Source organism: Zootoca vivipara, chromosome 4, assembly GCF_965207765.1.
Source record: "Zootoca vivipara chromosome 4, rZooViv2.hap1.1, whole genome shotgun sequence".
Lineage (NCBI taxonomy): Eukaryota > Metazoa > Chordata > Lepidosauria > Squamata > Lacertidae > Zootoca > Zootoca vivipara.
The window spans coordinates 71,129,063-71,155,653 of record NC_142587.1 but is presented as its reverse complement, the minus strand read 5'-3'; the positions used below and the strand labels follow the sequence as shown (position 1 = coordinate 71,155,653).

Below are 26,591 nucleotides of genomic sequence, written 5' to 3'. Positions count from 1 at the left end.
CACTTCCCTTCTTGCCCTACTACCTGAATTTTATTAGTACAGTAGCTGCATGTTAACTAGAAGGCTCCAAGCAATTCCTATTGATCAGTTTCACTCCACAGAACCATGTGAGCTAAGATTACGCTAGATAAAATCTGTCCTCGTAATTAAGGAAGCAAATTGACTGAAAGGTGTGTTGAGTCTGCATCCTTGTTGAATCACCATTTCCATAGATATGTGGTTATATTCAGACCGAGTTGGAATTAGTTCCCATTGAAGTCAATGGGATTTACGTTCAACTTAGTTTGCTTACAACTCCACTGACTCCATGTTAAGGAAGAAAAGAAATGGCTTTTTTCAAACCAGTGGCCTTCCAGATTTCTGGATTACGACTCCCATCCACAGCCAACATGACCAAAGGTCAGGGATAAAGGGAGCTGTAGTCCAATGACATCTGGGGGGGCCACAGGTTCCACACCCCTATTTTTTTAGAAACACTTTCAATGCAATCTGAAAAAGTGAGCAGTAGTTTGAAAAGTTACATAAGCTAAATAATCCCTTCTGCATGTGCAGAAGAATGGGAACGAAATCTGCTAGCACTGATGTCAGCTTGCATGTTAAAGCCAGCAGATAGCACTTTTAATGTTGACAAACCAGAAAAATAACATACTTTTGTGGGTAGAAACAGCATATTGAGTCTTTGAATATTACAGGTCAGAGGGCTACTACCTAGATGCATAAGCTAACCAGGACTAGGCACAGCAGTAGACTCAAGAGAATGCTGGCCAGAAGCAATTACACCAAAGAGCTAGTTCATATGCTATGTTAGCTGCTTGGCTTACATAAGCACATGCGCCTGATGCTTCCAGTTCCCAAAATTAACACAATATGTGGGTGATCAATGCATCCTGCAATAAGATCCACAAATCTCACTTTAAACAGTATGCTAATTGTGCGGAATTGGAAGCTCAAGACACTCGGACTTCTGCAAAAGATGCAATTAATTTAAGAAGCCATTTTTAAAGTTCAGTTTATTAATTTATACCCTGCCTTCCCAGACACAAAAGATTCAAGGCTGCTGACAATAAAGAATATAGAAACAACAAACTGGAACAGACTAAAGCCACATTTCAAGGAGGCGGAGTGCTGAACGGCTAACTGAAAGAACATAGCTTTAAATGACCCACCATGATTGGGCCAGGTTCTCAGACTCTGCAATCTGGCCAATATAAAAGAAAATGTCTTTTTCATCATGGACTTAAATGACTGAAACAGTTTGAAATTTGCTGGCAAAAGGCAAGTTCATAACCACTTTGAAGTTGTTGTTTTTTATAATTAAGTGGTATATAAATTTTATGACATAAATAAATGAATATATTTCTGGGACTGGTCAGGCCATTTACTACATTTATATTCTGCCTTTCTTCTATGATGGAACCCAAAGCAGCACAATTGGGGTTCCCAGGTGATCCTCCATCTCAGCACCAAACAGACCCAGACCAGTTTAGCTTCAACAAAATCGAGTCATCACGAGCCTTTAAGACCATGCCCTGTGACCACAACTTCCACCTTCACCATGCTTTTTCTTTCTTGCATGTATGTGGTGGAGAAGTATGCAAAGAAAATTAGCTAGGTAACTAAATATTATATTTTCAGGTCCATTATTGAATCAATATAAAAAGAATGACAGCCAGCTCCCAAAAGTTATACATTTGAAAGATCAACCACTATTGACTACTACTATTACTACTACTACTACTACTACTACTAATAATAATAATAATAATATTTATACCCTGTCCATCTGGGACAACCTATCCCTTTCTTGATCTATATCTTGCATGATTTTACCAATGTAAAAGGCATATTTAAATGTAAAGTTGTGCTTTTCATTGCTTCACAAATTAAGAACAATTTTTGGATACTTCCTTATTTTTTTTACCTCCACAAAAATATCCTATGCTTATAGTTAACAGCAGAACACTGATGATGGTTGTAAATTCCTGGGTCTTCCACCAACATGAATTCATGAAAGGATCAAGCATGCCGATTTATCAGACATTACGTTTGAGTAGCCTGTGAACAGCTTCCTCAAAGGAAGATCAAAGGGCTGTGGCTTCTTTTCTTTTTTTGTGTGTGTGAAAAATGGCTAAGATGAAGTGAATATTCCCAGACAGAAAAAGGTTCAAGTAAAGCTGTGTCTGTCAGATTGCTTCAGAGGTTTTCAGGAGTAAACTGGCAACAATAATGAGGACATTGTTTTCACTCTGCTACTGCCCATTCTACAATTTATTCTTAGGACAAAGCTTCAACATGCACACCCCTAGCACTTACAAGATGAAAAAGTTTGTGGGTGGGTAGGGAGAGGGGAATGTAAAGAAAAGATTTGATTCTTTTCTTGATGGGCAACTACAACCTGCAATCAAGGGCGGTGCACATTGACCGTACAAACAAATGTTTTAAAGCATTACAGTTGCAAAGCTACATAGCTTCCTGTTTTTTAAAAAGAGAAATAAATCTCTAGGAGCAGATCAATGCAACCTAGAGATGAATACAGCTGGACTGGGAAGGGGAAGGGGGAAAATCTCCCTCTATCCTCGTGTCCGTTTAGAGGACACCTGAAGGCAGCCCTGTTTAGGGAAGCTTTTAATGTTTAATAAATTATTGTATTTTAATATTTCTGCTGGAAGCCGCCCAGAGTGGCTGGGGAAACCCAGCCAGATGGGCGGGGTATAAATAATTTATTATTATTATTATTATTATTATTATTATTATTATTATTATTATTATTATGTGCTGTGATCTCAATGAATGAATGCCACACCCCTCTCACACGGTTCTTGTAATGGCAGGCAGTTTGTCTCCCCAGACAAGTGTGATTTTCCCCAAGGAGAGGTGCTAACTTGAATAAAATATGGGGGGGAGGTAAGCCCCTCCCTGCATAATTGATCACATGACATGGCACACACCTTTGAATGGCAATACCCATCAACGTTTTTGGGGGTGGCCCCCTCAAATATTTTAGGCGGGAGGCTGAAGGGACACTAGCCTCTAGGAGTTGGTGAATGCCCAGTAGCAAATAGCACCTTTCCTTGTTGCAGGGACACAGCAATGCCCACAACCGTTATCACACTGTGCTGCATTCAGGAGGGGATAGCTCCAAGCCTGGATTGGGAGGAGGGTAGCCTTGAGAGAGAGTATGAAAATTAGATGAGACAAGACAAGACAAGACAAATACTTTATTGTCATTGTACATAGTACAATGAAATTGAATGCCATCCCATAAAAAACTAAGCAAAAACACAATTACAGCGACACACACACACACACACACATAACCATCGAAACTCCCCAGGATCATATTATTTAGTTACAGCATTTAAGGTGGTTATAGCTCTTGGATAGAAACTGTTTTTTAATCTATTCATTCTTGATTTAATTGTTCTGTATCTCTTGCCCGAAGGCAACGGTGCAAAAAGACTATATCCAGGATAAGATGAATGTTGTAAAATATTATTTGCCTTTTTAAGGCAACAGGAATTGTATAGTTCTTCCAGAGATGGGAGAGGATCTTTTGGGCTGTGATGACCTTCTGGAGCACTTTCCTATCCATGACTGGGGAGAGCAGCAGCAGGCAACAGAAAAAAGGAGACAGCTGAGCGTGCACAAGGTCACTGCAAATGGGTGAAAAGAAGCCTTCTGAGCATGGGCGAACCCAAACTCAACCAGCTTAAGGAAATAAATATCTCCAAGTTCAGACTACACTACAGTTCATCAAACTATGCACTAAGATTACAAAGAATCATGTGGAAGGAACAGTTTTGTTAATCCAATCTAGATTTAATTAGCTAAGGAGGTGATGATTTTTTTTCTATCAAGCCCTGGTGCAAACTACTTAAGTCAGCAGCTAGGATAAAATCAGAAACATGCAAAGCATGTTTTGAAAGGCACTTCCCCTAAATAATCAAAAATATTGAACTACAAAGGAATCCCAAGAAATAGAGGTCTGCTAAAGGGGGGGGGGAGGAATATAAAATGCCTAGGTTCTAAAGAATCAATTATTTGCTTCATAGAAGCACCAGTGTTTCTCACCACTTTACACCCTCTGCTAAACCAAAACAGGCCACAAAACCAGCTGCCTGATGCATTAGTCATCCAAGTTCGGTGTAATATAAAACATCCCTTTGGAGGAGTTTCAACATGTCCACCACAGCTTTCATTCATGTCTTCAAAGCATTAATAATGCCAAAGAGAAAAGCAATGCAATGAGAGGAATCACGAAGACCAACGAAAGCCGGGATAAATCTTGATATAAAGCAGGCCTTTATCATCTCTATGTCCATTTAATGCTATCATATGTGAAGTTACCACACCCAGAGCATCCTAAAAACCAGAGTCATCTCTATTAACCACTCTTTCAAATTAAGTCCTGAAGTACCAGAAACCACATCTACACATGGAATCATGGCAGAAGCCTTCTTTTGAAAAGGATGGTGAACTTTCCAATATGACAGGGTGCATCTAAAGTTTAGGTACTGAGAAGGAGACTTAATTTCTTTGTGCGTCAGAACATTTTGAAGCAAGGAGTCAGTAATCAAAGTTGCATACCATGGGGAAGTGGAATATATGCTTCAAAGAGTGATTGTGTTGATTCATAAATCAATTGTTGTTGTTGTTTAGTCATTTAGTTGTGTCCGACTCTTCGTAACCCCATGGACCAGCGCACGCCAGGCACTCCTGTCTTCCAGAATCACTAATAAAAACTTTTTTAAAAAAACAACAACCTGTCCTTTAAAAAATATATACATATATTTTTAAAAATATGACAAAATACATAAATATAGATTCATCAATATGCTGAATTTAATCAAATTGATCCAACAGTGAGCAATTATGAATGCCACAGGAACTGTTATTTTGAAAAATGCAGTTATTTTGAAAAAATGTACCTGATTTCTGCCAAACAGGCACAGAAAGTTCTTATATTTAAAGAATATTTATAAAGTTAAAAGTTATAACTTTTACAGAATATAATAAACAGTATACCGTTTTGAAGAAGTCAAAAACAAACTGTTGCCAGATTGACAGAATATATAAGTAAGGTGCTACTGAAGGAATTTTTTTATTTTATATAAGTAAAGTTCCAGAAGATTTTATCATGTGCTGCTTCAGAGATACAACTCATAAAGGGCAGCTATATTTATTTTTTTAAACACACACAGAAAATGTATTCACTCGCTCTGAAATATAATATATTATGTGTGTAACTATTCATCAGGCATGTCAGACAGTTATATTAGGGGCACTCTGTATTACAAACCACCTGCCACTGTGATGGAATAACATAACAGCATGGTATTTAATTCAGTTCATTCCAACCACTTACCCCAGTGGGGGGGGTGTTTAGAGGGAAAAAGTTTTCAAAATCCACGTTCCATCTATGTTTTCTGGTTAGGGTACTAAGAAATAGCTGCAATGCTCATCATCCTAGCTTTCTAAAACAGTCCATAAGTGAATAGTGTATTGCTGGGAATATTCTGAGATAAAAGCAGGCTAATGTAGAACTCCAGATATGAGAGAGAAAAGTTGCCTCTTTCTCCACTCACTGGTTTCAAGTTGATTAATCCGATCACGTTGCTTTAAAATTTCTTATGTCCTCTTCATCATTCTTGAAACATTGTCTAACCAGGGCTTTTATAATCAGTTCCGGCACCTCTCAGTTGGGCGCCACTGCCATTCTAAGAGAACGAGGGAGGTGTTCGTGGTGAGTTCTTGCACCTCTTTTTCTAGAAAAATAGCACTGTGTATAACCTCCCCACAAATCTGGCTGGATGTGAAAATAAGCAGCCAACTTTCCGTAGACTTTTGGCAAACTTTTTGCACACAAATAAGGATGTATCCTCAATATGCAGGTGATCTGGAAGCAGTCTATATGTAAACAGGTGTAGTACTTCACTACTTTATTTTGTAATAACATAACAACTTCATAACAATACAAGTAAGTTTCTAGAATCTTTGATAAGATTCAAGATGGAACTGAATTATCATCTTCACAGTTCTGATGCAGTTTTATTGAACAGGCCTAGCTGCAAAAGCAGCCACAGAAAATGTGAGAGTTCCAGCTTACCATCCCATCTACTTTTACAAGGTATCCTGGATAAAGCTCATGGTCTGTTTACTTGCCTGGCTGAAAATGTGTCTTGGTTAAGAGACCTTGTCTGTACAAGGTCTCTTAATACAAGGATATACCAGACCCAAAGACAATTCCGTTATCCACAACGCTATTATATTTTGTGTTACCGTAGATTTTTACCATTGGTTTTTGATCTTCCTTCACCAGGTATTTGGAAATGCGTTCCAGAACTAACAGCACGGAACATTCTTCCAAGTCAAAACATTCTCAAAAAATGCCAAGTGACACTTATACAGAAGACACCCCTGGCACCGAGAGGGTAAAAATGAAGAGGAGAAAAACAGAAAAGGACTTTGCAGCAAAAACAGACACTATCCTGAGAAGCCCAAGAGAAGACAAGAAACAAAGAAACTATTCCAAAAAGGAAGATCTTTCTCGCGATGATCTTTTATTTCTTCTGAGCGTGCTTGAGGGCGAATTACAAGTCAGTATATCTTTTGGTTATATTATAAATACACAACTATTGCTTCCCATTTTGAGAGCTCTGTTGCTATCACTGATGTAAAAACAACATGAATATATTAATTTACATGTGACGAATAAGACATCAGACTGTGGTTGTTGTTTTTTTAAAAAGTCAGGGTTAATGATTGTAGCATAGTGATTTACAGAGCAATCCTCTGCTTATCTATTCATAATTTGAGTCTCACTGACTTCAATATGAATTGCTCCCATGTAAGAGTTTATAGGGCTGCAGTCTAAAAGAAAGAACCGTGTGAAATGCTACCTGTCAAGATGAAAAGGGGGAAAGGCAATCAAACATGTTGGGTTTTTCAGACATACATCCAACTTCACAGGAACATGGGAAGCATATTTACGTCATGCTATTTGTTCATCCAGCCAGTATTGTACACTCTGACTGGCAGCATGTATTGTCTACTCTGAATGATTCCAGGGTCTCCATTACCAGATTCCTGGGTTTTTGAGTTTTTACTCTGGAAATACTGGGATTAAAATTTAGGATTCTCCAAATGGCACTCCACCACTGAGCTATGGCTCCTTCCACTTTAAGAGTGCCGTCCAGCTCAAGCGAAGCACTTTTATGTGCCATTTATTTCATTACAGCCAAAGGGGATTTCAAGAGCTTGGCTTCACCTGGGCTATTCATTATCTCTTTTCAAAATAAATGATAAACTCCATCTCTCCGCTTGCGTGTTGTCAAAGCAGCTAAAGATACAGAAGCAGAGTCTCCACTGGGCATGACTGTAAAAGGCCTTTTATTATTATTATTATTAGCATCTTACATCAGCCAATTTAAAGCGCCTGCTTCTTCTAAGGGCTTTGAGGGATCTAAGCCATGACACCTGAAATCCAACATCCTTAATACCATTAATTATTTTTGAAAAAATCTTGGCCACGTGTATGGAGTATTGTATTGTATAGGTAATCACAAACATACACGGGTCACCCTGCCAACTTCTAGGCCAATTAATCTTGTTTTAAAGAGCTGCCATTATTGCATGCTATTGGAATGCACGCTGCGGAAGGTCACATCCTCTGCAATGTGTACCTCGCTGGCTTCAGTGCACAACCACGTATATGTAACAATAGTAGCAGACGGTTTTCTGGTTTGACTTAAAACAACAAAGGGTGACTTTGTACCCTTGCTCCTTGGCTTCCCCCAGGAGGAACGAGTGACATGAAACTCCAAAACAGCTGCCAATACCTTCAAGTTGTTCTTTTCTTTACAAAACTTGTCCAGTAAGGAAAAAGCACGCATTTGACTATAAAGCATTACGTTATCTGTTTGGCCATTCCACCCTAACATGTGCATGTTGGGGCCTGCTATCTGCCCTCTTATCTCCACCAAGGATAGACAATGTGGTACCCTCCACCCTGGTACATGTATTGGGCTTCAACTCTCATCAGTCTCCACCAGCATGGTCAAAGGACAGGGGAGATGGGAGTTGTTTCCAGCAACATCTGGGAGGCACCACATTTCATACTGCTGATTTACAGTCCTTTTTTATGGCCATATTTGTTGTTGTTTAGTCGTTTAGTCGTGTCCGACTCTTTGTGACCCCATGGACCAGAGCACGCCAGCCACTCCTGTCTTCCGCTGCCTCCCGCAGTTTGGTCAAACTCATGTTGGTAGCTTCGAGAACACTGTCCAACCACCTCGTCCTCTGTCGTCCCCTTCTCCTTGTGCCCTCCATCTTTTCCAACATCAGGGTCTTTTCCAGGGAGTCTTCTCTTCTCATGAGGTGGCCAAAGTATTGGAGCCTCAGCTTCAGGATCTGTCCTTCCAGTGAGCACTCAGGGCTGATTTCCTTAAGAATGGATAGGTTTGATCTTCTTGCAGTCCATGGGACTCTCAAGAGTCTTCTCCAGCACCATAATTCAAAAGCATCAATTCTTCGGCGATCAGCCTTCTTTATGGTCCAGCTTCTCACTTCCATACATCACTACTGGGAAAACCATAGCTTTAACTTTGTCGGCATATATATGTATATGTATATATATTTGTATATGGCCACGTACACACTGCTAACATCTGGAACGTACAGGCATTGACTAAAATGGAAAGTGACTGATTGGGATAAGGGGATGGCAACAGAATACAGAGGTAAGAGAATGTGGTAGGCAGAGGTGAAGGGGGGAAAGGGATGAAACATTCTTTTAAATTACTTCTGTTGTCTTATAACTGTTAGGAGTCATCCTACACACGAGTAGGACCTTGGCAAAGACACATGCCCAATTGGCATGCTCTCTCTCTCCTGGTCGATCTTTCAGGAGCTTCAAAGGCTTTCTTCTGCCCGAACATCACAGTGACTGATGCCAACAAACATCAGCACACTCAGGGATTTGCAGAGTGTTCGCAATTGCATAACAGACCTCAGCAACTCAGCATTTGGCTAATCTATTTTATTTACATACATATAAACTCACAGAGAGAGCACTGGAACATGGCTCCCTCTCTCTCTCTAGCATCAGACAGCAAAGAGAAAGAACAAAGGACAATAGTCCCACTTCATGGAACACAGTAACACAAACATCCTGTCTCCATCACTTCCCACTCTGTGGAATGTAAACATACACCATCATGTGATAGACAACAATCCCATGACTGAAGACACGGGGAATGAATCTTCAAGAATAACAAGGATGGGGAACCTGTGGCCCTTGGCATTGCAAATGATTAGAGATGTTGAGAGTTGAGTGCCCAATCACACTTGGAGGGCAACAGATGAATTAACAAAGCACTGGCAGCAGTAAAGGCAACAATGCAGGGGGGAAATGCAGGAATTAATTCAATACCATTGTTTCAAACAGCTGATATCCAAAATTCATCTCACTGGAGTAACTGTGTTTTCTCAGGCGCAGGATGAAGTCATAGGAGTTTTAAAGGCTGAAAAAATTAACCTGGCTTTACTTGAAGCACAATATGGCTTTGTTACTCCAAAAAAGGTCCTTGAAGCACTTCAGCGAGATGCTATACAAGCCAAGGCTACACTATGGCAGGAGGATATCTATGAAAAGCCCATGGGAGAGGTATGTATGATGCATGTTTTAAAGCAGGATGTATGAACGCAGGGATTAGCCCTCTAACCCAGTGAATCAAAGGAACGAGTCTCGTTGATTTAACAAGTGAAGGGCAAGTGCCAGCAAAGCAAAATATTGTTTTGTTGAATTCTACAAACAGTGAGCTCAGAGCTTAAAGATGCCAGCCTTTAAATCTCCACTACGAAACTGACACACACTTCTGCTTTGAAAGAATCCTTTAACTTCCAAGCAAGATGAATGCAAACCTAATTGTCAAATGATAAAAAAGTCTAAGTAGTCAATGAATCCCAAAGCCAGCAGTTAGATTCCTAAACCAACAACTGTGGACTCTTGTAGGAGGTCACTGACCTTTGGGACCTGTTTGTGAACCATTGGAACCCTTGTGAACACATGTGCTGCAACTCTTCCCAGCCCAGCTGTATCCGCCCTGAAATCCCCACCCCCACCCCACCCCTAAGCTTGGGAGTAAAGGCCTCCACTGGCTAATACAGGCTTCTTTCAAGCCTAATTTCAGCAGGGGATGAAACTGTGGGCACCATACAAGGCTTCTGTGGGCACATGTGCGCTTGAAGGCACCACACTGGTGAATCATGGGCTAAGGAATTGTCCATATATTACGTCACACTTCTGAAGACCTGCTCCCCTCATGTCCCACTTTACCCATTTCAACAAAAACCCTTCCTCTTTTGTCACAGCTTTGATTCTCTTCCTCCCTCCCCTGATGTAACATACCTTTTCTTCTTAGTGTTTTGTTTGGATTGGATATGCTTCCAGCGGAAGGAGGTTGGTAGGTTGGTCAGTCTACCAATATCCATTGTAGGATGCATCTGTGGATCATCATCACCAGTACCACTCCTGTTCTGTCTACGCAAACTACTTATTTTGGGACACTAACTTATTGAATCATTTGCCTGCTGATTCCAGGGATGAATCAGAAGGTGAATTAAACCAACCACCTTGAGCCCTCAAGGTGAGCAAGAATATAACAAGCAGGCTTAGTACAGTGATACCTTGGTTCTTGAATGGCATAGTTGTCAAACGCCGCAAACCTGGAAGTAAATGTTCTGGTTTGCGAATATTTTTTGGAAGTCGAACGTCCGACGTGGCTTCTGATTGAATGCAGGAAGCTCCTGCAGCCAGCTGGAAGCCGCACCCTGGTTTTCAAACAGTTTCGGGAGTCGAACCAACTCCCAGAGTGGATTAAGTTCGAGAACCAAGGTACCACTGTATCTCTAGACTGTAGAGTTCCCTAGAAAGATGTTTCAACATCCAGCATTGGGAGATATTCTACATTTGGAGCTTGCTAGAGAAATGTGGATGATGAAAATGATGAAAAGTAATAAAATGTGAGCCAATATCTATCTGCATTCCTAAATGCTTTCCTCTTCACTCAAACACACATGCTTCTGGTATACAGCTCATTACAGCTCACTATAAACGACATCATGAATAGAATTCTTCCACAGGGCACTTTCCAGACTTTAGAAAGAAACATACGATAAAGTTCATTTCACATACGCAACCAATGTCACACAAAAAGGTTAGAACGCGTTTCCAGATCTTGAAGCCTTAACCCTCTAGTTATGATCCAAATCTCTTGAAGTTCAGTTGCAGAGGTCAATGCCTTTTCAAAACACTATAGGGTATTAGGTCATAGAAGCTCTGAGCACAAAAGGAAATGATCCAAGGAAGGAACAGTCTTGCCTCCCCACAAATTTCCAAAACATAATTTGGACTTCTATCTTGCATACATTATACAAATGTTTTCTTCCTAACGTTACATGGCAGCAAATGAGTTTCTAGCGCCACTTTCCTTGGCAATATCAAAGGCAAAGAGAAACATTCTGAAAATAGTAAAAATGGTACAGATCCCTCATGCTGACTGGAGTCCTGGAAACGGAAGAAACTGATAAACACCATGCAGAACATTTTGCAGAACACTGTAACTTTAAATAGAATTTGGAAAAGATAAAAGAGTACATTTATTTTGTTTCCAGCGTTATATATTTATGAAATAAATAAAAGAGAGAGAAAGGGCCACCAGCACCAGTTACAGCTGGAGTGCCGGAAAGAAGCAAATTACTATATGACTTCCCCACACTAATTCTGTCAATGTACCTCACTGCCTGGCTCTCACAGTCCCTGCTAGTCTAATTGCTGGTTTCTCAAGAGCAGTCCCTAAGATGCTGCCAACAATGTGACAGCGTTGCCAGTTGAGAATTGCCAAGCTTATCCATGTGCGTCTTGGTTCCAGTTATATACTTGGGACAAGTATATGCATTTCCAAGAGGACAAATATGTGCAGCTTTCTTCACTCCTATAATGAAGTATTAAGAGAGGCAGACAACCTGGTTTTGAAATCATTAAGAACTTCATCTCACTTGTTGCCAGTTTAGCTCATTTCTCTTTGGCAACAACAACTCAAGCTATTGTTTCATAAAGACCAATTCACTCAAGCCACAACTGGCGCGTGTTGACCCACCACTCACTGCCGCATTTGCCATATATGTGCACAGCAGATGCTGTACCCTGTTTCTCATATTTTAAGACATACCCATAAAATAAGCCATAGCAAGATTTTAAGCATTCAAGGAATATAAGCCATACCCCGAAAATAAGACATAGTGATAGGCGCAGCAGCAATGCCGGCCACGGCAGGAGGAGGAGGAAAAAAATAAGACATCCCTTGAAAATAAGTCATAGTGGGGTTTTTTGAGGAAAAAATAAATATAAGACATGTCTTATAATATGAGAAACACGGTATACATGGTAGTTTCCTGTCACATGAAACTGTACTAAGAGACTAAAGGACATACAGTCAAGTTATGTTGCCAGAGGGAGCTTCATTTCTGTGGGAAACCTCAGCATCTTACCAGTAGTGAATTGTTTTGTCACTATTGAGCCCACTGTTTGGCAGTTTTGGTGACAAGTAAGCAATTTCCCTACCACCACTGCTCTTCACAGTGCCAACCCTGCAGAGCTTTTGTGTGGTTTAGGGGCTCCTATGATTTTGTCCAGCAGGAGATGTAAAGGATCCCTCAGTAACAAGCATTTGAAGATAAAATTGTTTGTATCCACTACAATTTGGATACCGCAGTTTATGCTGATCAAATAAAAAGGATGTCCAGAACACTATCTGGCTCCATTTTGTTGGATTTCAGCCAATAAGGACCCAGAATATGGGCATGGCACTGCCTGAATGTTCAACACTTGCCATGCTTCACTTATTACAGCTAGTGGGTCTGAGTACAGAAGACGGCAAATGCCTCTTTGAGAGAATAGGTGCTCCCAGCCACATTAAAAGGTATGGCCACTACTAAAGAAAACTGCAGTGGACCCAGAAGACCTGAACAACTCTCAGCTCATTGCTAACATTCCCTTGGGACAGGCGATCAAGTAGGTGATTGCCAGCCAACTCCAAGCACATTTTGGATGAAACTAATTATCTAAATCCATTTCAGTCAGACTTCATAGCAGGATTTGGCATAGAAACCAGATTGGACACATAGAAAGATGACATTTGCTGGGAGAAAGATGGAAAAGCGCAACTTTGTTCTTTGGGACCTCTCAATAGCTTTTGATAGGCTTGACCATACAACCCTTTTGGAGAGGCTGTGCAAGTTCAGTGTTGGGGGTATTGCTTCCTAGTGGATCCACTCATGCCTTGGTGCTGATTCCAGAAGATGGTGCTTGCGTATTTTTGCTCTGCTGCTTGACATTTATGCCTCAGAGTCTCTGCAGGGTTTTATTTAACCCCCCCCCCCCTTTAATCATATACATGCAACTGGAGTGAGGTCATTTTGAGATTTGGGTGTGGTGTCATCAGTATGCAGATGACACCCTGCGTTCCTTTTCATCTAGCACAGGTGAGGCAGTGGGAGTAATAAATCAGAGCCTGGAAATGGATGAGGGCCAATAAACTGAAGCTCAATCCAGACAAAACAAAAGCACTCTTAATTGGTGGTTTAAATATTTGCCTACGTTCGTGGTATCTCCCCTCCCCACCCCTCCCCACCCGCCCAAGAATCGGGCTCATGTTCTGGGAGTGGTATGAGAACTAACAGGGCCATATTTAAATATAGTAAGTAAGAAACACATTTTCTGAAATGGAGAATGATATGGTTAAAAAACATTTTGGTTCTTATTTCCATATTGCTATATTATTCCTTATGCATGACAAGCTTAGAGTAGTTATAGCAGATTAGTGGTCATTTACCTGGACAATGATAATAACCTCTTAAGTTAACATGTGTAATACAGCACTTTCAAAATTATACATTCATCTTAAAAGTAGCATGGGAGATCTGTGCACTTAAGCAGACCACTAAACCCACAACTGTACTGTACATATATATCTTCCTTGATATCATGACTCTCATCTGAATCCTAATATAACTGATATAAACTGAGCTTCTGATGCAAATATGGATACACATCCCCTCCTGGGGTCACTAGTTGCATGCAACAAGTTACATGCAACTAAAGTAAGATTGATTTAGCTAGGTTTTATGAAAACCATCCTCTCCTTGCCTTCTTTCTCCTGGGAAACAGCTACTCTTGAACTATCTTTAACTCTCTGGCACTGAACCACCAATAGCAAGTTTAAAACAGTACTGTGCCTGCACTGTAGCCCTTAACTACCATGCAAGGCCATGAATTACATGCGTCACTGAAGAGCTGTACAAATGCCAACATAAATAAAAAATAATCAACTACTTTGGCCTGATTTTATTTTTTAAGAATTCACTCTGGTCTCACAAATTTATGACTGATTGCAGTCAAATTTATCAGAAAGGTAGTTTTGTATGTAGAAAAAAAACCCCAACCAACAAAATATATGTTGCAGATCAGAAAATCCCACCGAGACAGACCTTCTGACAAAACTATGAAGTCTAGACTATCTTGTTCAAAGGGCTTCCAGCTCTGGCAAAATACTAAAGAATAAGAGAGAACTGTTCTGTTTTTATATTTCCCTCCATTAGGCTCTTGTTCAGTTCATTAGTATAACAGCAGCAGCAGCAAAGAACTTTCATCACTTCATAGGGAAGCTGAAACTAATAATTACATGGAACCAGGCCTCTTGCCTTCCTAGACTGAACAAAAAGTTAATATGCATCACAGCTAGACAAAGCGCACTCCATCAATTAAGCACCGAGCCAAAAGGGGAAGGGAAGTTTCCAAATAAGACAAAATATTTGAATAAATCATGTTCGTACAGAAGCACACTGGGAACCAAATCAGAAAGTACTAATGCGCCTCACCAATATCAGGTGTCATCAGTAAGATCAAGAACTAAAAATTAAGGTGGCACAACCTACAGGGAGTCTCACTGGGTTCTCAAGTGAGGCAATAGAGGAAGGTCATAGTCCTGACTTGAGTACGTCGCTGGTGGGGGGATTTATTAGAAGCAGACAGAAACCTGAAGGCCTGTGCTCTTCATCACATCTTGCCCTTTAAGAATCCCTAAATTAACACAATGGAAGCTGAGTAATACATTCTTTAGGATAAGGCTTGTACCAATTTAACCCCCCCCCCCCCACAGATAGTACTAATGTTACTTCCTGACAAAATCAATAATTAAAATGACTGTTCTTCTCCCCCCCCCCAAAAAAAAAACCCTACAGAAATGAAGGAAATCACAGTACTGAGAGAGTCTTGTTATTCTTTTCAGCTTGACAAAGTTGCTGAGAAACATAAAGAAACTCACAGGCGGATGCTGGAACAGCTCTTAATGGTAGAAAAATCTCACAGGCAAACCCTGTATGATCTGGAGGAAGAGAAGAGGAAACATGCAGAGTACATGGAGAAAAGCGATGAGTTTACCAATTTACTGGAACAAGAACAAGAAAGGTAGGACATATTTAAAGCTACCAAGTAGACTTTAAAATCTTAGTACTTTGTAAGTGCCTTTAAAAAATCTACTGATTTGTATTCAGCATTTGAACACATCAAGAACATGTTATGGGGTAAGTACTGCATGACCTTTTGTGACATAATATGGTAAAGATAATAGAGCCTGCTAGCCTTTTGATTTCATCCTAGGAATGTATATTTTTTCCCTTTTTGTGCTTCCCCATCTCCCACATTTCCTTCTTCTTTGGGGAAAAGGTCTCTTCTGATTTTTCTTGATCTTCTTCTTCTTCTTCTTCTTCTTCTTCTTCTTCTTCTTCTTCTTCTTCTTCTTCTTCTTCTTCTTCTTCCTCTGGTAGTGCAAAGGCAGAGGTAAAATTGCAGTAAATGTTGATATAACCCAAACAAGTCTTTAAGGTCTCCTGTCAGTCACAAACACTTATGTTTCAAGTCCAATTCACACATGACACTAGTGATGTGGCAATCACCTTTATGTTGTTGGTATGTTCTGCCTCTCCAGCTACATCCATGGAATCCCTGTCATGTGGGTCATTTGAATTATACAGGTCCCACCCAAGCAGCTGTTATAGGAAGAGAACACATCACTTACTTCACCAATGACACCAATGAAGCTTTTCCCCCCTACAGATGTTACAGAAGTAGAAAGGGAATTCAGTGACACAGAAATGGCCTCCCTTGTCAATCCAGCAACGACGTTTCTTAGTGAGAAGGACTGTACAGTACAAGAGTTTAAATCTGTTAAGAATCAAATTCTAGTAAGCCTAGTAACTCATATATTTACAGCAATACAGTAATACACAGTAATGCACAGTATCAACTGCAACCTATTTGGAACCAGTATATCTGTGATATACACAGATGGGTGCATCCTTCTTTTGAGGCCAGTGGAAGCATTTAGGGTGAAAACCGGACCAAAAATATTCCAAAGACTGCATAGACAGTAAAAGACGGTCTTGTGGACTGTTGCAGTCATGCATCAGTGTGGGTCATAAAAACATTATATAAGCCCTGCAAGATTGAAGCGAAGGCCCACCTAGGCCTGTGTTATATAGCAGGTGCAGGGGCCAGCTCAACTGTCTCTGCAACAGGATTTAGTGGCAGGAACCATGCTGTGGATTCAGTCCAACTATATGCTGTATTGCTGCATTATTATTATTATTATTATTATTATTATTATTATTTACACCGCATGCTCAGAGCAGCAGCACAGTGCTTTGAGGACAGCAGCAAAATTCACTTGTAGAACGTAAGCAATAAGGAAAATGAAGGCAACCTACAATATGCAGCAGGAGACGAAGCTAACCAAATATACTGAAGAAATCTCTTTATGATTTTGGATACAATGTTTCCTCACCAACTCACATGAGAAATGACAAAAATGGCTTGTCATTTTTTAAAAATTGCCTACACTTCAAAACAGTAATTAATTGTAAAAAAGAAGAAGAAGAACAATCCCCCAAAGAGAAGAGGAAAATATTACGGTCACATTTCCTATTCCCCGGACAGCTACACTTGATTCTCAAAAGTATGAGAACATGGTCTCTGTATCCCATTGCTCAGAACAGCTTCCAGATGGAAATGTCTGGGTGTGAGAACGTCAAGCCCATTCTAACCTCACATGATGCATACAAGATAATACTTCCTCTCTTTGCCGGCATAACCTCATGTTTCATGTATCCTGGCACCACTTGCAACATTCACCCTTCCTGCTACACCTTTTTCCTTTAACGTCTGCTGTAGAAATCTCACAGGCTCTCTCTCAGAGTACTCAAATATTTACTGAATAAAATTCAAAAATACTTCGTTGCTGATCTTGTTAACAGCAGAATAAATGTTCTAAATTAATACAAAATTATAAATAAATAGAGCTGGGCATGGGCATGAGGCATTAATAAAAGAGAGGGCTTTAAAAAAAGACAGTAGGCACTCTGCCCATGCACAAGTTTATGCGATGCTGATACTGGAAGAGTCAAAATTCAAAGCTGGGTTTTTGAGCGCACTTTTCTAAACACAAGTAAAGATCTCCAAATCTCTACACAGAAAAGACAGAACAGCGGGAAAATAATCAAATGTAAAGGGTAGGAATGAGGGGGAGATGGTTTTGATTAAATGTAACAGAACGCTGCATCATCTGCAAACAAATCAGTACAAAACTGCAAAGACAGACAGCAAATATACAAGCTTTTAGAAGTAGTGGATTATCTAATTAAAATTTGTTGTTGTTTTAATAGTTGGAAACAGTTTACAATTATTATTTGTAACCAATATCTGTCTGGAAAGGAAAAACGGAGGTGGCTAATGAGACCTTAGAGAATGCAATAATAGATTTTAGATTAAGCCTCAATTTTTGTGTTTTCTTTGGAGTGCTCATTTTATGTGGAAAACCCTAAAGGAGCATGATGTCACATCTTGAATAATATCCAAAACATTTGCCAAGTGATGTCGCCATCAGGATCTCTTAGCAATTGCCTACCAGAGTGAGAAAGCTCTCACACAAGTTAAGGCACGACTCCTTTATTATGATAGTACACAAGCTGATGTTTTACACACACACACACACACACACACAGCAGGGAGTGCCTGGGAATTTTTAGAAAGCAGAAACTGTTGTGATTTTAAAATGGATAGTGTACTTTGTGAGTTTGGGCCTGTCTCACAAAAATTTGGGTGAAATCACACCAAAGTCAAATATTGGTCCACCATATTGATTCAAAAGGGTACCTGCCATCCAAACGTCAACAAACAAACACCACCTCAGGAACCCTTGCACTGAGTTTGGTGACAATATATTGACAGATGACTAAAACTATGCCAAAAAACAGGTGAAGTTATGTCAAAGTCATGTTTTGGATTGTCACCTTGAATCAAGATATCAGGCATCCAAACACTGACAAAGATTGCCACTCCTAGCTCAGGATCCCTTGCACTGGGTTAGTGACAGTATCTCATGTGGCGGCCAAACGTATACCCAAAAATGGGTTCGGTCACACGCAAGTCACATTTGGGTTCACCATCTTGATTCAAAATGGTGCCTGTCATCCAAATGTCAACATAAACCCTTAACTCAGGAACCCTCGTCCCAAGCGTGGGCACAGTTTGCCCAGCTGATTCAAAACAACACCTTGTGTCCAAACAGTGTTGGAAGTTTGCCATCCAACCTCAAGAACCCTTGTGCCAAATCTGGCAACAGCATCAAGAGAGGCAACCAAACCTATGCCAAAAACGAGCAAAGTCGCACCAAGGTAATGTTGGTTCAAAATAGTGGTCGGTGTCCAAACATGGGCAAGGACTACTGCCTGCATCTCAGGAACCCTCATGCCAAGTTTGGCAACAATATATCAAGAAGCACCCAAACCTCTAGAGAACAGAGCACTTTCCAAAATATACCTGTAGAGTATGTCACACACACATCATTGTTGTGGTTCAGTGTTCCTGCTTACTTAGACTGCATAATTACTGCTTCCCTAAAAGTCCTTCCAGGAGGTTGAGGAGACTCACCATCTTTGTGGGAGGAGTTGGGACAGTGCTATAGTTGGGGGGAAATGAATCACTCCAAACAGAGCAGGAAAATCCCACTCCACATGAGAGCATGACTCTTTCACCCACTTTGGGGAAATAATTTCATCTCCAACTGCAGCCCCATACAACTCGGTCCACAACTTTTGGTACCTCCCACCAAACCTTTCAGAGGGTTTCATGGAGGATTAAAGGAAGGAAATGCTAATTGCTTAATGAACACTCATTCATTTTACAGTTGGGTTTAGAAAATGTTGGCTATGAAATGTTTAGGTATAAAAATGACCCTGCAGGGTTTTATTAAGAAATACTATTTTTGTGAATATGCAATAGAATCAGAATAGGAGAACAGTCAATGAGAAGAAAGGCATAGTGGATGTAACCAAATTTATGATAAAATCATGCTTAAAATTGATTTTTGATTTATTATTACTGTTGTTGTTGTTTTTGCACTGTTTGAGGTCAAGTGGGAGGTCAATTTTCAGTGGCAGCTGCATCAAAATACTGAAAGAAAACAGACTAATTAAGGCAATCCATCAATTCCAGCATACTTCACTTGAATGCTGAAAATCAGCCAATGTTAGTAATACTTTGTTCTCAACTCATACATATGCACACATACTTGGGAATAAGCGCTGTTCATCCCAGTGAAACTTAATAATTAAACAAGCTCAGAAACAGAGGCAGCAACTTACATTTGGTAATAACATTTGTAAAGGTAACACTAGTACTGTACAGTGGTACCTCGGTTTAAGTACACAATTGGTTCCGGAAGTCTGTACTTAACCTGAAGCGTACTTAACCTGAAGCAAACTTTCCCATTGAAAGTAATGGAAAGTGGATTGATCCATTCCAGACGGGTCCACGGAGTACTTAAACTGAAAGTACTCATACCGAAGCGTACTTAAACCGAGGTATGACTGTATCTCCCTACAAAAGGCAAAACAGAGAGAGTGATTACAGGGTCAGGGCTTAGGAAATTGGGAGACTTCTTAGTAAAAAGAGACACAATTGTAACATACACAAACTTTCTTAGTGGTACACTGGTTGAATATTTAAGCTACTGCCTGTTATTTTGTTAGCAGAATTAGCTAAGTCCGATAGCAAAGGCTGAAAACTTTATCGCCCATCTGCAGGAAACATGGTCTCTTAAGCCAAAAGAAATGCATGTTCAGCATCAAATCTCTGCAGAATTGTCAGCACACATACTTTCAATTAGAATCAGCACCACTTCTATATATGTAAGAACTCCAATACTTAGTTTTTAAGTGCTCGTAGCATTTCAGTTACATTTCCTCAGCCATCTTTAAAGCAATACTCTACAGTGGGGCATATTTACAGGTTATGGGGTTTATCTAAGAGTAGCAGCGAAGGTTAACCAGTGAGTTCATGGTTGGGCAGATATTTGATATAGACATGTCCACCTTAAAACTTGTCAACAGCACAATGCAATGGCAGCTTCAAATCATTTGTTTGTGACAGCCTCACAAAATGTTTTTCCTCCTTTCTCAATGATTGCCAGCCTTTATTAATGATTCATATAGTGTATGCACTTAATCACACCAGTCCTTTCAAAAACATGTATTTGTCATCAGATGCCCTTGTCTACAATTGAAAAAGTAGACAAGGGGTAGCCCACATGGCTCCTGCCAGACAGTGTTGGAATACAACTTTCATCAATGCCAGCCAGCATGCTGGGATGATGGGATCTGTAGTCCAAAAACATCTGCAGGAGGGCACAACATTGCCTATCCCTAATGTACGCACTTAATTCAACCCATCCTGGTTTATTTGGAGCTACACAACCTATCTTGTTTGAGGAAATTTTCCTTGAGGACCTCCAAAATGTCTGTGTGCTTATGCACTTGGACGTCATTACTTAACATTTGCTTCCTCTAAACAAAAGGAAAGCACATTGTAGATTAGCAAAGTTTAAAAGTTTCATAAAAATATTACCATGCATAAAACTGAATTCTAGTAACCACAGCAAATTATGCTATCCTGCTGTTCATAGAAGGAAATCTCAGTTTCAGAATTTTAAGTAACAAGTGAGTCTGGCAATAAAATGTTGCAGCACATCTTTACCCCATAATAGGAGATCTTCTGTACAGTGGTACCTTGGGTTACAAACGCTTCAGGTTACAAACTCCGCTAACCCAGAAATAGTACCCCAGGTTAAGAAATTTGCTTCAGGATGAGAACAGAAATCGTGCTCCGGTGGTGTGGCAGCAGGAGGAGGCCCCATTAGCTAAAGTGGTGCTTCAGGTTAAGAACAGTTTCAGGTTAAGAACGGACCCCTGAAACGAATCAAGTTCTTAACCAGAGGTACCACTGTACAGGGTTCCAGTCAGATATACCATCCTTCAAGGTATTATAAGCAGAAAGGGGATCAACCCACTCTTCCCCTAGTTTTTTATTTGTTTTTTCCAAGTGACACTCAATATTTTCGGGGTCCTGGAGGTCTTGGAGGTTCACCTCATTTGGCTATTTGAGGATGGAGTTTCTCCCTTTGGGGTCTTTTGAAAATGTTTTATATTGTATACTGCAGAGTTCACTCAAGCAAACTGACATCTCCCTCTATTTTCTCAGCAGCCCAGTTTTAGATCAAATCTCACTGGCACTCAACCACATGGGATTGTAATCAGAGGGAATATTTTTTTCCTGATTAATCCAAAGAAACTTGAGTACATATGTAACTGCTCCTTGGGACAGTTACACACACACACACACACACACACACACACACACACACACACCATCATCTTTGGCAGGTGGGGGAAATGTACCTTACAACCCCCTCCCTCACTATCTGGAAGTGCCTTCAGAGTATGGTAGGAAGGTAAGCCCTGCTATGTAAATGGAAATTCCCAACATAGCTTTTTGAATAAAGCAAAATCTGCAAAATCATTCTGAATGCAAATGTTATATACTGAACCTTCTTGATTTCAAACTATTTAAAAGATCCATTCTTTCCTAGGATGCTGAAATGAAATAAACTTAAATTAATTCTATGCTCAATGCAAGATCAAGACCGTTAGCATTCATATGGAATGCTATAGAAACCACATATTGTATCATATACCATTTCTTTCGATAGTTTGCAGACTCAGAGTACTTCATACTACCACTATTTACATTTTTAAGAAATTAAGATTCCCAAGGATATTTACATATAACATTAACTTGGCTTCATAGAATGCTAACGGCACGTAAACACTGTTGACTTATTTAGTTGACATATATGTCCAGCAGACTCCAATTTCATACACATTGAGCTATTGTTGAAGAATGCATTGTACTCAAATGCAATCATTTCCTTTTTGCTTTCTGGCAAGTTGTATGTATTACATACGCAGAAGACTATGTCTTCCAAGTTGTGAAATGGATGCCAGATCTCTGTACATTTGACCTTTTTCATGGGTATCTTGTGTTTTGTAGGTGAGTGAGCAAGACCCTCCACAAGCACAAGTTTAGTTCTATGTAACACCCCAGTGGGAGAGCCCAAATACTTTAACCACTACAGCATAAAGATAGGCTCAAGGAAGTGATGCACACAGACTAATGACTTCATGCTAGCATTTGAAGAACAGTCTACCACTTCATAGCATAACTTTCAACAGATGTTGGGAAAGCATACTCTTGTCAAAATCCACATGATTCAAAGATTTTCACAAAGATCCTAGTGCATAATGAAAGGTTAAAATAACGACACAGAAACAATACATCTTTTAAAAGTACAAATAAATCAAAGAATGAAAAAGCCAAAGGCTGGAAGAGCATTCGACATGCACCAATAATTCAATTTCCCTGTTCCCTAGTAAGAATGTAGAGCAATCCTCTCTTCAATATGGAGACTAAGAAAGAGACCACAACCACAAGAACAAATCATTTAGTGCCTTCACATGAATTTTCACGCAATCAAAAGTTTTCATGAACTTAATGTTGCAATTTAAATACCCTCACCTATAATAAATTCAGTGATTTGTCTATGTACTCCAGGAAGCATCATTTCAAAATTAACTCTGTAATCATACCAACTTCAGCCAAGACTTATAGAGTACCTCAATTTGTAATTAGGGTTTTGTGTTCTCCCCACCCCCAAGCACAAGACAATTAAAGACTAAATCAGTAAAACAAAATAACATAAATGAAACCAGTAAGCTATTCTTCCTACAGACCATTAGTCTCTACTTTCAACACTGCTGAAAAAAGCTTTGACCAAGGCCACAGCTAAGTATATTTCATGAGTTTTGTAAGTAAGTGGTAAGAGACCCACCATGACAATGCTTTTGCCAAATACCAACATCTGTAGGCCTGAAATATCTATCAAGAAGTACTGAGCACAAGACAACAATTTCTCTGAGCACTTTTACCACCACTCAAATAAAAAGCAACTCCCCACTGGATTATCTGGCTCTACTCCATGGCTTTTAAAAACCTCAAACTCACACAAAAATATTTCTACTGAATGCATAGGTGCAGAACGCGGATACAACGGTAAACATTAAATGGTGTCACCAGATGTGATGGCAGCTAAAATGTTGTCTTAAGGGTTAGGTCTTTCCAGAGAATTGTACACATAGGCTCCATAGGCCCATCAGTGCCTTCAGCATCCAGGTAAGTTTAAGGGGGAAATGGTGCATCATGGGAGGACTGATGAGCATGCAGTTGAGCTGTGAGTGACTTTGGCAGTTCAGAACACCACTGAGGATGGCAGGTACTCTTTCCAGCATGCTCAAGCAGAGCACTTTGTCTAACACATCCTGTAGAATGGACAGGACATTTGTCCTCGCCAACATTCTTCTCTTTCAAGTGCATAAGGCTAGGTAAACTTTCCATGCAAATCATATCTGCATATTAAAACTCACTGGACCACTCACTCTCACCCTCCATTCTGTTAGGTGGAACATGTTAGGATTTGGATGCTGTAGTATGGGCACAATAGATACTTCCCCACCTTGCAGGGTTGTTGAAAATAAGGACGTGAAGGGCTTTGAACACCCAAAAGTACTATATAGATGTTGAGCACTATATCAAAGTACTTTGTAAAAAAAAAAAAAACCACCTACTTTTTGTTCCCCGTGAATAAGGAAAACCAGAAGCCTATCTCATCCATTGTGCACACTTAATTAAAAGAGCTTAATGCTTAGATCTCAAATTATTTAGGCTAAGAATGCAAACTTTGTTTGGACGCTTTGTCTCAAAATACACACAGCCAAGATGCCAGCAAAGCAAACTGCATATTATCATTGTCAATGTAAATCACGGGTCTTGCTTTGCTGTAATCCTTTGCAGTGAGAAGCTGGCATAGGGCCAGGCAAAAGCACATAATTTAAACACTCAATCAGTTACATTCCAAGGCATTTGTTTAGTGTTTAATAGGCTCTCAAGGGATGAGAAAATTACTAAAGTGCATTGTTTTGACATGAGACAGAGTGAGTCATCGGTTGTCACTAAATTTGGGGGGCTTCAGTATTTATTGTCTGAGACGAACTTCTTAAAAAACACATTATACATCAGCACATATGTGCAGGCACTCACATGTGCATTACAATAAATGTGCTTGCTTAAACCATTATGGCACAGGAAATGTTTTCTGGTTCTCAAATTCTCTCTTTAGATTTAGGATTCTATTATACACATTCATGTTCAACATTACAATTATAGACAGATTTAATACACTTTCCCTTTCAAAGAGACCACATATAGCTTGCTCATACTTGGCACATACAAAACTATTGAAACTCCAAATCAAGGGAAATAAACATTCTGTTCTCAAAGTAAGCTTGACATCAACATGAGAATTTAAAGTTAATGCAAAATTCACTTACTGAAATCTGAATTTGTACATGTTTTGTAAGTGAGAACTATTCTGCAGGTCTGATAATAGTCTACCTGTTGTTCATGCATGCTAAGCTCTACACCCCACCCCACCCCCGCACCCGGGCAGAACACAAAGCACAAAACCTAAAATATGTTTTAACCTATTAGAGGTGTAACATTTTTATACAACTACAAATGAAAAATATCTCAAGGGGTTCCAAAAAGAGAGATTAATGAAATTTATGAGTGATTTTATAACATGCTTCACTTATGATCCACTGGATTTGTGATACTATTCTTCACTGTCATGTTACTATTATCTTTTCTCGCTTGTGCTGGTATTTCAGAAACATTGCCAACTAGGTGTGGCCTTCAATAGTGTGGCCTTCTCCCCACGGTAAGTTACTTTTGGGGAAGATTCAATGGTCAGGTTTTAGCATACTCAGGCTACAACTGACTACCACATTTAGCGTCAGAAAGGTATTTTCCTCTAGGACACACTGGTGAGAGAACACTAGGTGCTTCTTTTTTCTCCCGAAACACATGACTTAGTTTGAATTATTCAAGCATCTGACCCACCTTCTCTTCGCCTGTGGCATACTGATCTGGAAAAAGTGAATTGATCTGCTAGGTAAATGGCTTTCCTTTGGAGGAGCTGGACACAATGGCTTTTGGTCCATTCAAATAATACAATTCTAAAAATACATGAAATGCCTTAAAACTATTTTTAAAAATTCCTTCCAGTAGCACCTTAGAGACCAACTAAGTTTGCCATAGGTATGAGCTTTCGTGTGCATGCACACTTCTTAGTTGGTCTCTAAGGTACCACTGGAAGGAATTTTTTTTTATTTATTTTTTTCGACTATGGCAGACCAACACAGCTATCTACCTGTAGCTTAAAAATATAAACGATGGAATGAAAAAGGTTAGCATTTGCACAGCTAAGGTTATTATTATTATTACTACAACTACTAGTAGTAGTAATATACTGCCCTTCCTCCAAATTTCACAGGGAGGTTCACAGCACAAAAATACAAAATGAGAACACCAAATACACAAAAAATACACAAAAGAAAACCAATACTCCCACTCCCATAAACATATTCAAGAAGCCACAAAATTTAATCAGCCAAAGTCCTAGCGCCTAAAGATATGTAATGAAAGTGCCATGCAAGCCCCACTGGGGACAGCATTCCACAAATGAGGAGCCACTGCAGAAAAGGCTTGTTCTCGTGTTGCCAGCCTCTTGACCTCTCATGGAGAGGCACACAACAATGGGCCTCAGATTATGACTGTAGGTCCAGGTTGGTTCATATGGGGAGAGGTGGTCCTTGAATGATTTGGGGTCCTGCGTCACTTAAAGCTCTATAAATCAAAACCAGCCCTTTTATTTGGGCCTGGAAACTAACTGGCAGCCAGTGCAGTCGTGTCAGGATCAGTGCAATATGTTAAAACCGTTTTGCCCCAGTGAGCAACCTGGCCACCAAATTCTGCACCAGATGAAGTTTCCAAACCATCTTCAGAGGCAGTTTGTTGCATTCAAGCACAGTGAATTAGCCATGTACTATTCCCACAAGCGAAACCCAGCTGCCTCCTCCTGTCCTGTGTTCAAAGTTCCATAAGGAATCTGCATATAACCCCCTTTAAACTGTTATCATTGTACCAGTGTGGAGCCTGAAATCAGCAGTGCACGTTCAACAGATAA

At 39.9% G+C, this 26,591-nt stretch overlaps 2 protein-coding genes across 12 annotated transcripts in view; one reads left to right on the top strand and one right to left on the bottom strand.

The window, feature by feature from the left end:
- CMSS1 (cms1 ribosomal small subunit homolog) overlaps positions 1 to 26,591 on the bottom strand; it is a 180,679-nt gene that overhangs the window by 101,931 nt on the left and 52,157 nt on the right. For 2 of the 9 annotated variants that reach the window (XM_088668186.1, XM_060273730.2), the window contains exon 2: positions 19,497 to 19,567. The exons of the other annotated variants lie outside the window; for them this stretch is intronic. The gene's annotated coding sequence lies outside the window, so the exon portion shown is untranslated. The remainder of the gene's footprint in view (positions 1 to 19,496; positions 19,568 to 26,591) is intronic. 9 annotated transcript variants of the gene reach the window in all.
- FILIP1L (filamin A interacting protein 1 like) overlaps positions 1 to 26,591 on the top strand; it is a 156,823-nt gene that overhangs the window by 81,637 nt on the left and 48,595 nt on the right. For 2 of the 3 annotated variants that reach the window (XM_088668178.1, XM_088668175.1), the window contains exons 2-4: positions 6,320 to 6,596; positions 9,491 to 9,664; positions 15,348 to 15,526. In XM_088668178.1, coding sequence (XP_088524304.1) covers positions 6,330 to 6,596; positions 9,491 to 9,664; positions 15,348 to 15,526 — 620 coding nt within the window. In that variant the 5' untranslated portion in view covers positions 6,320 to 6,329. The remainder of the gene's footprint in view (positions 1 to 6,319; positions 6,597 to 9,490; positions 9,665 to 15,347; positions 15,527 to 26,591) is intronic. The other variant, XM_088668176.1, reaches the window with a different exon arrangement.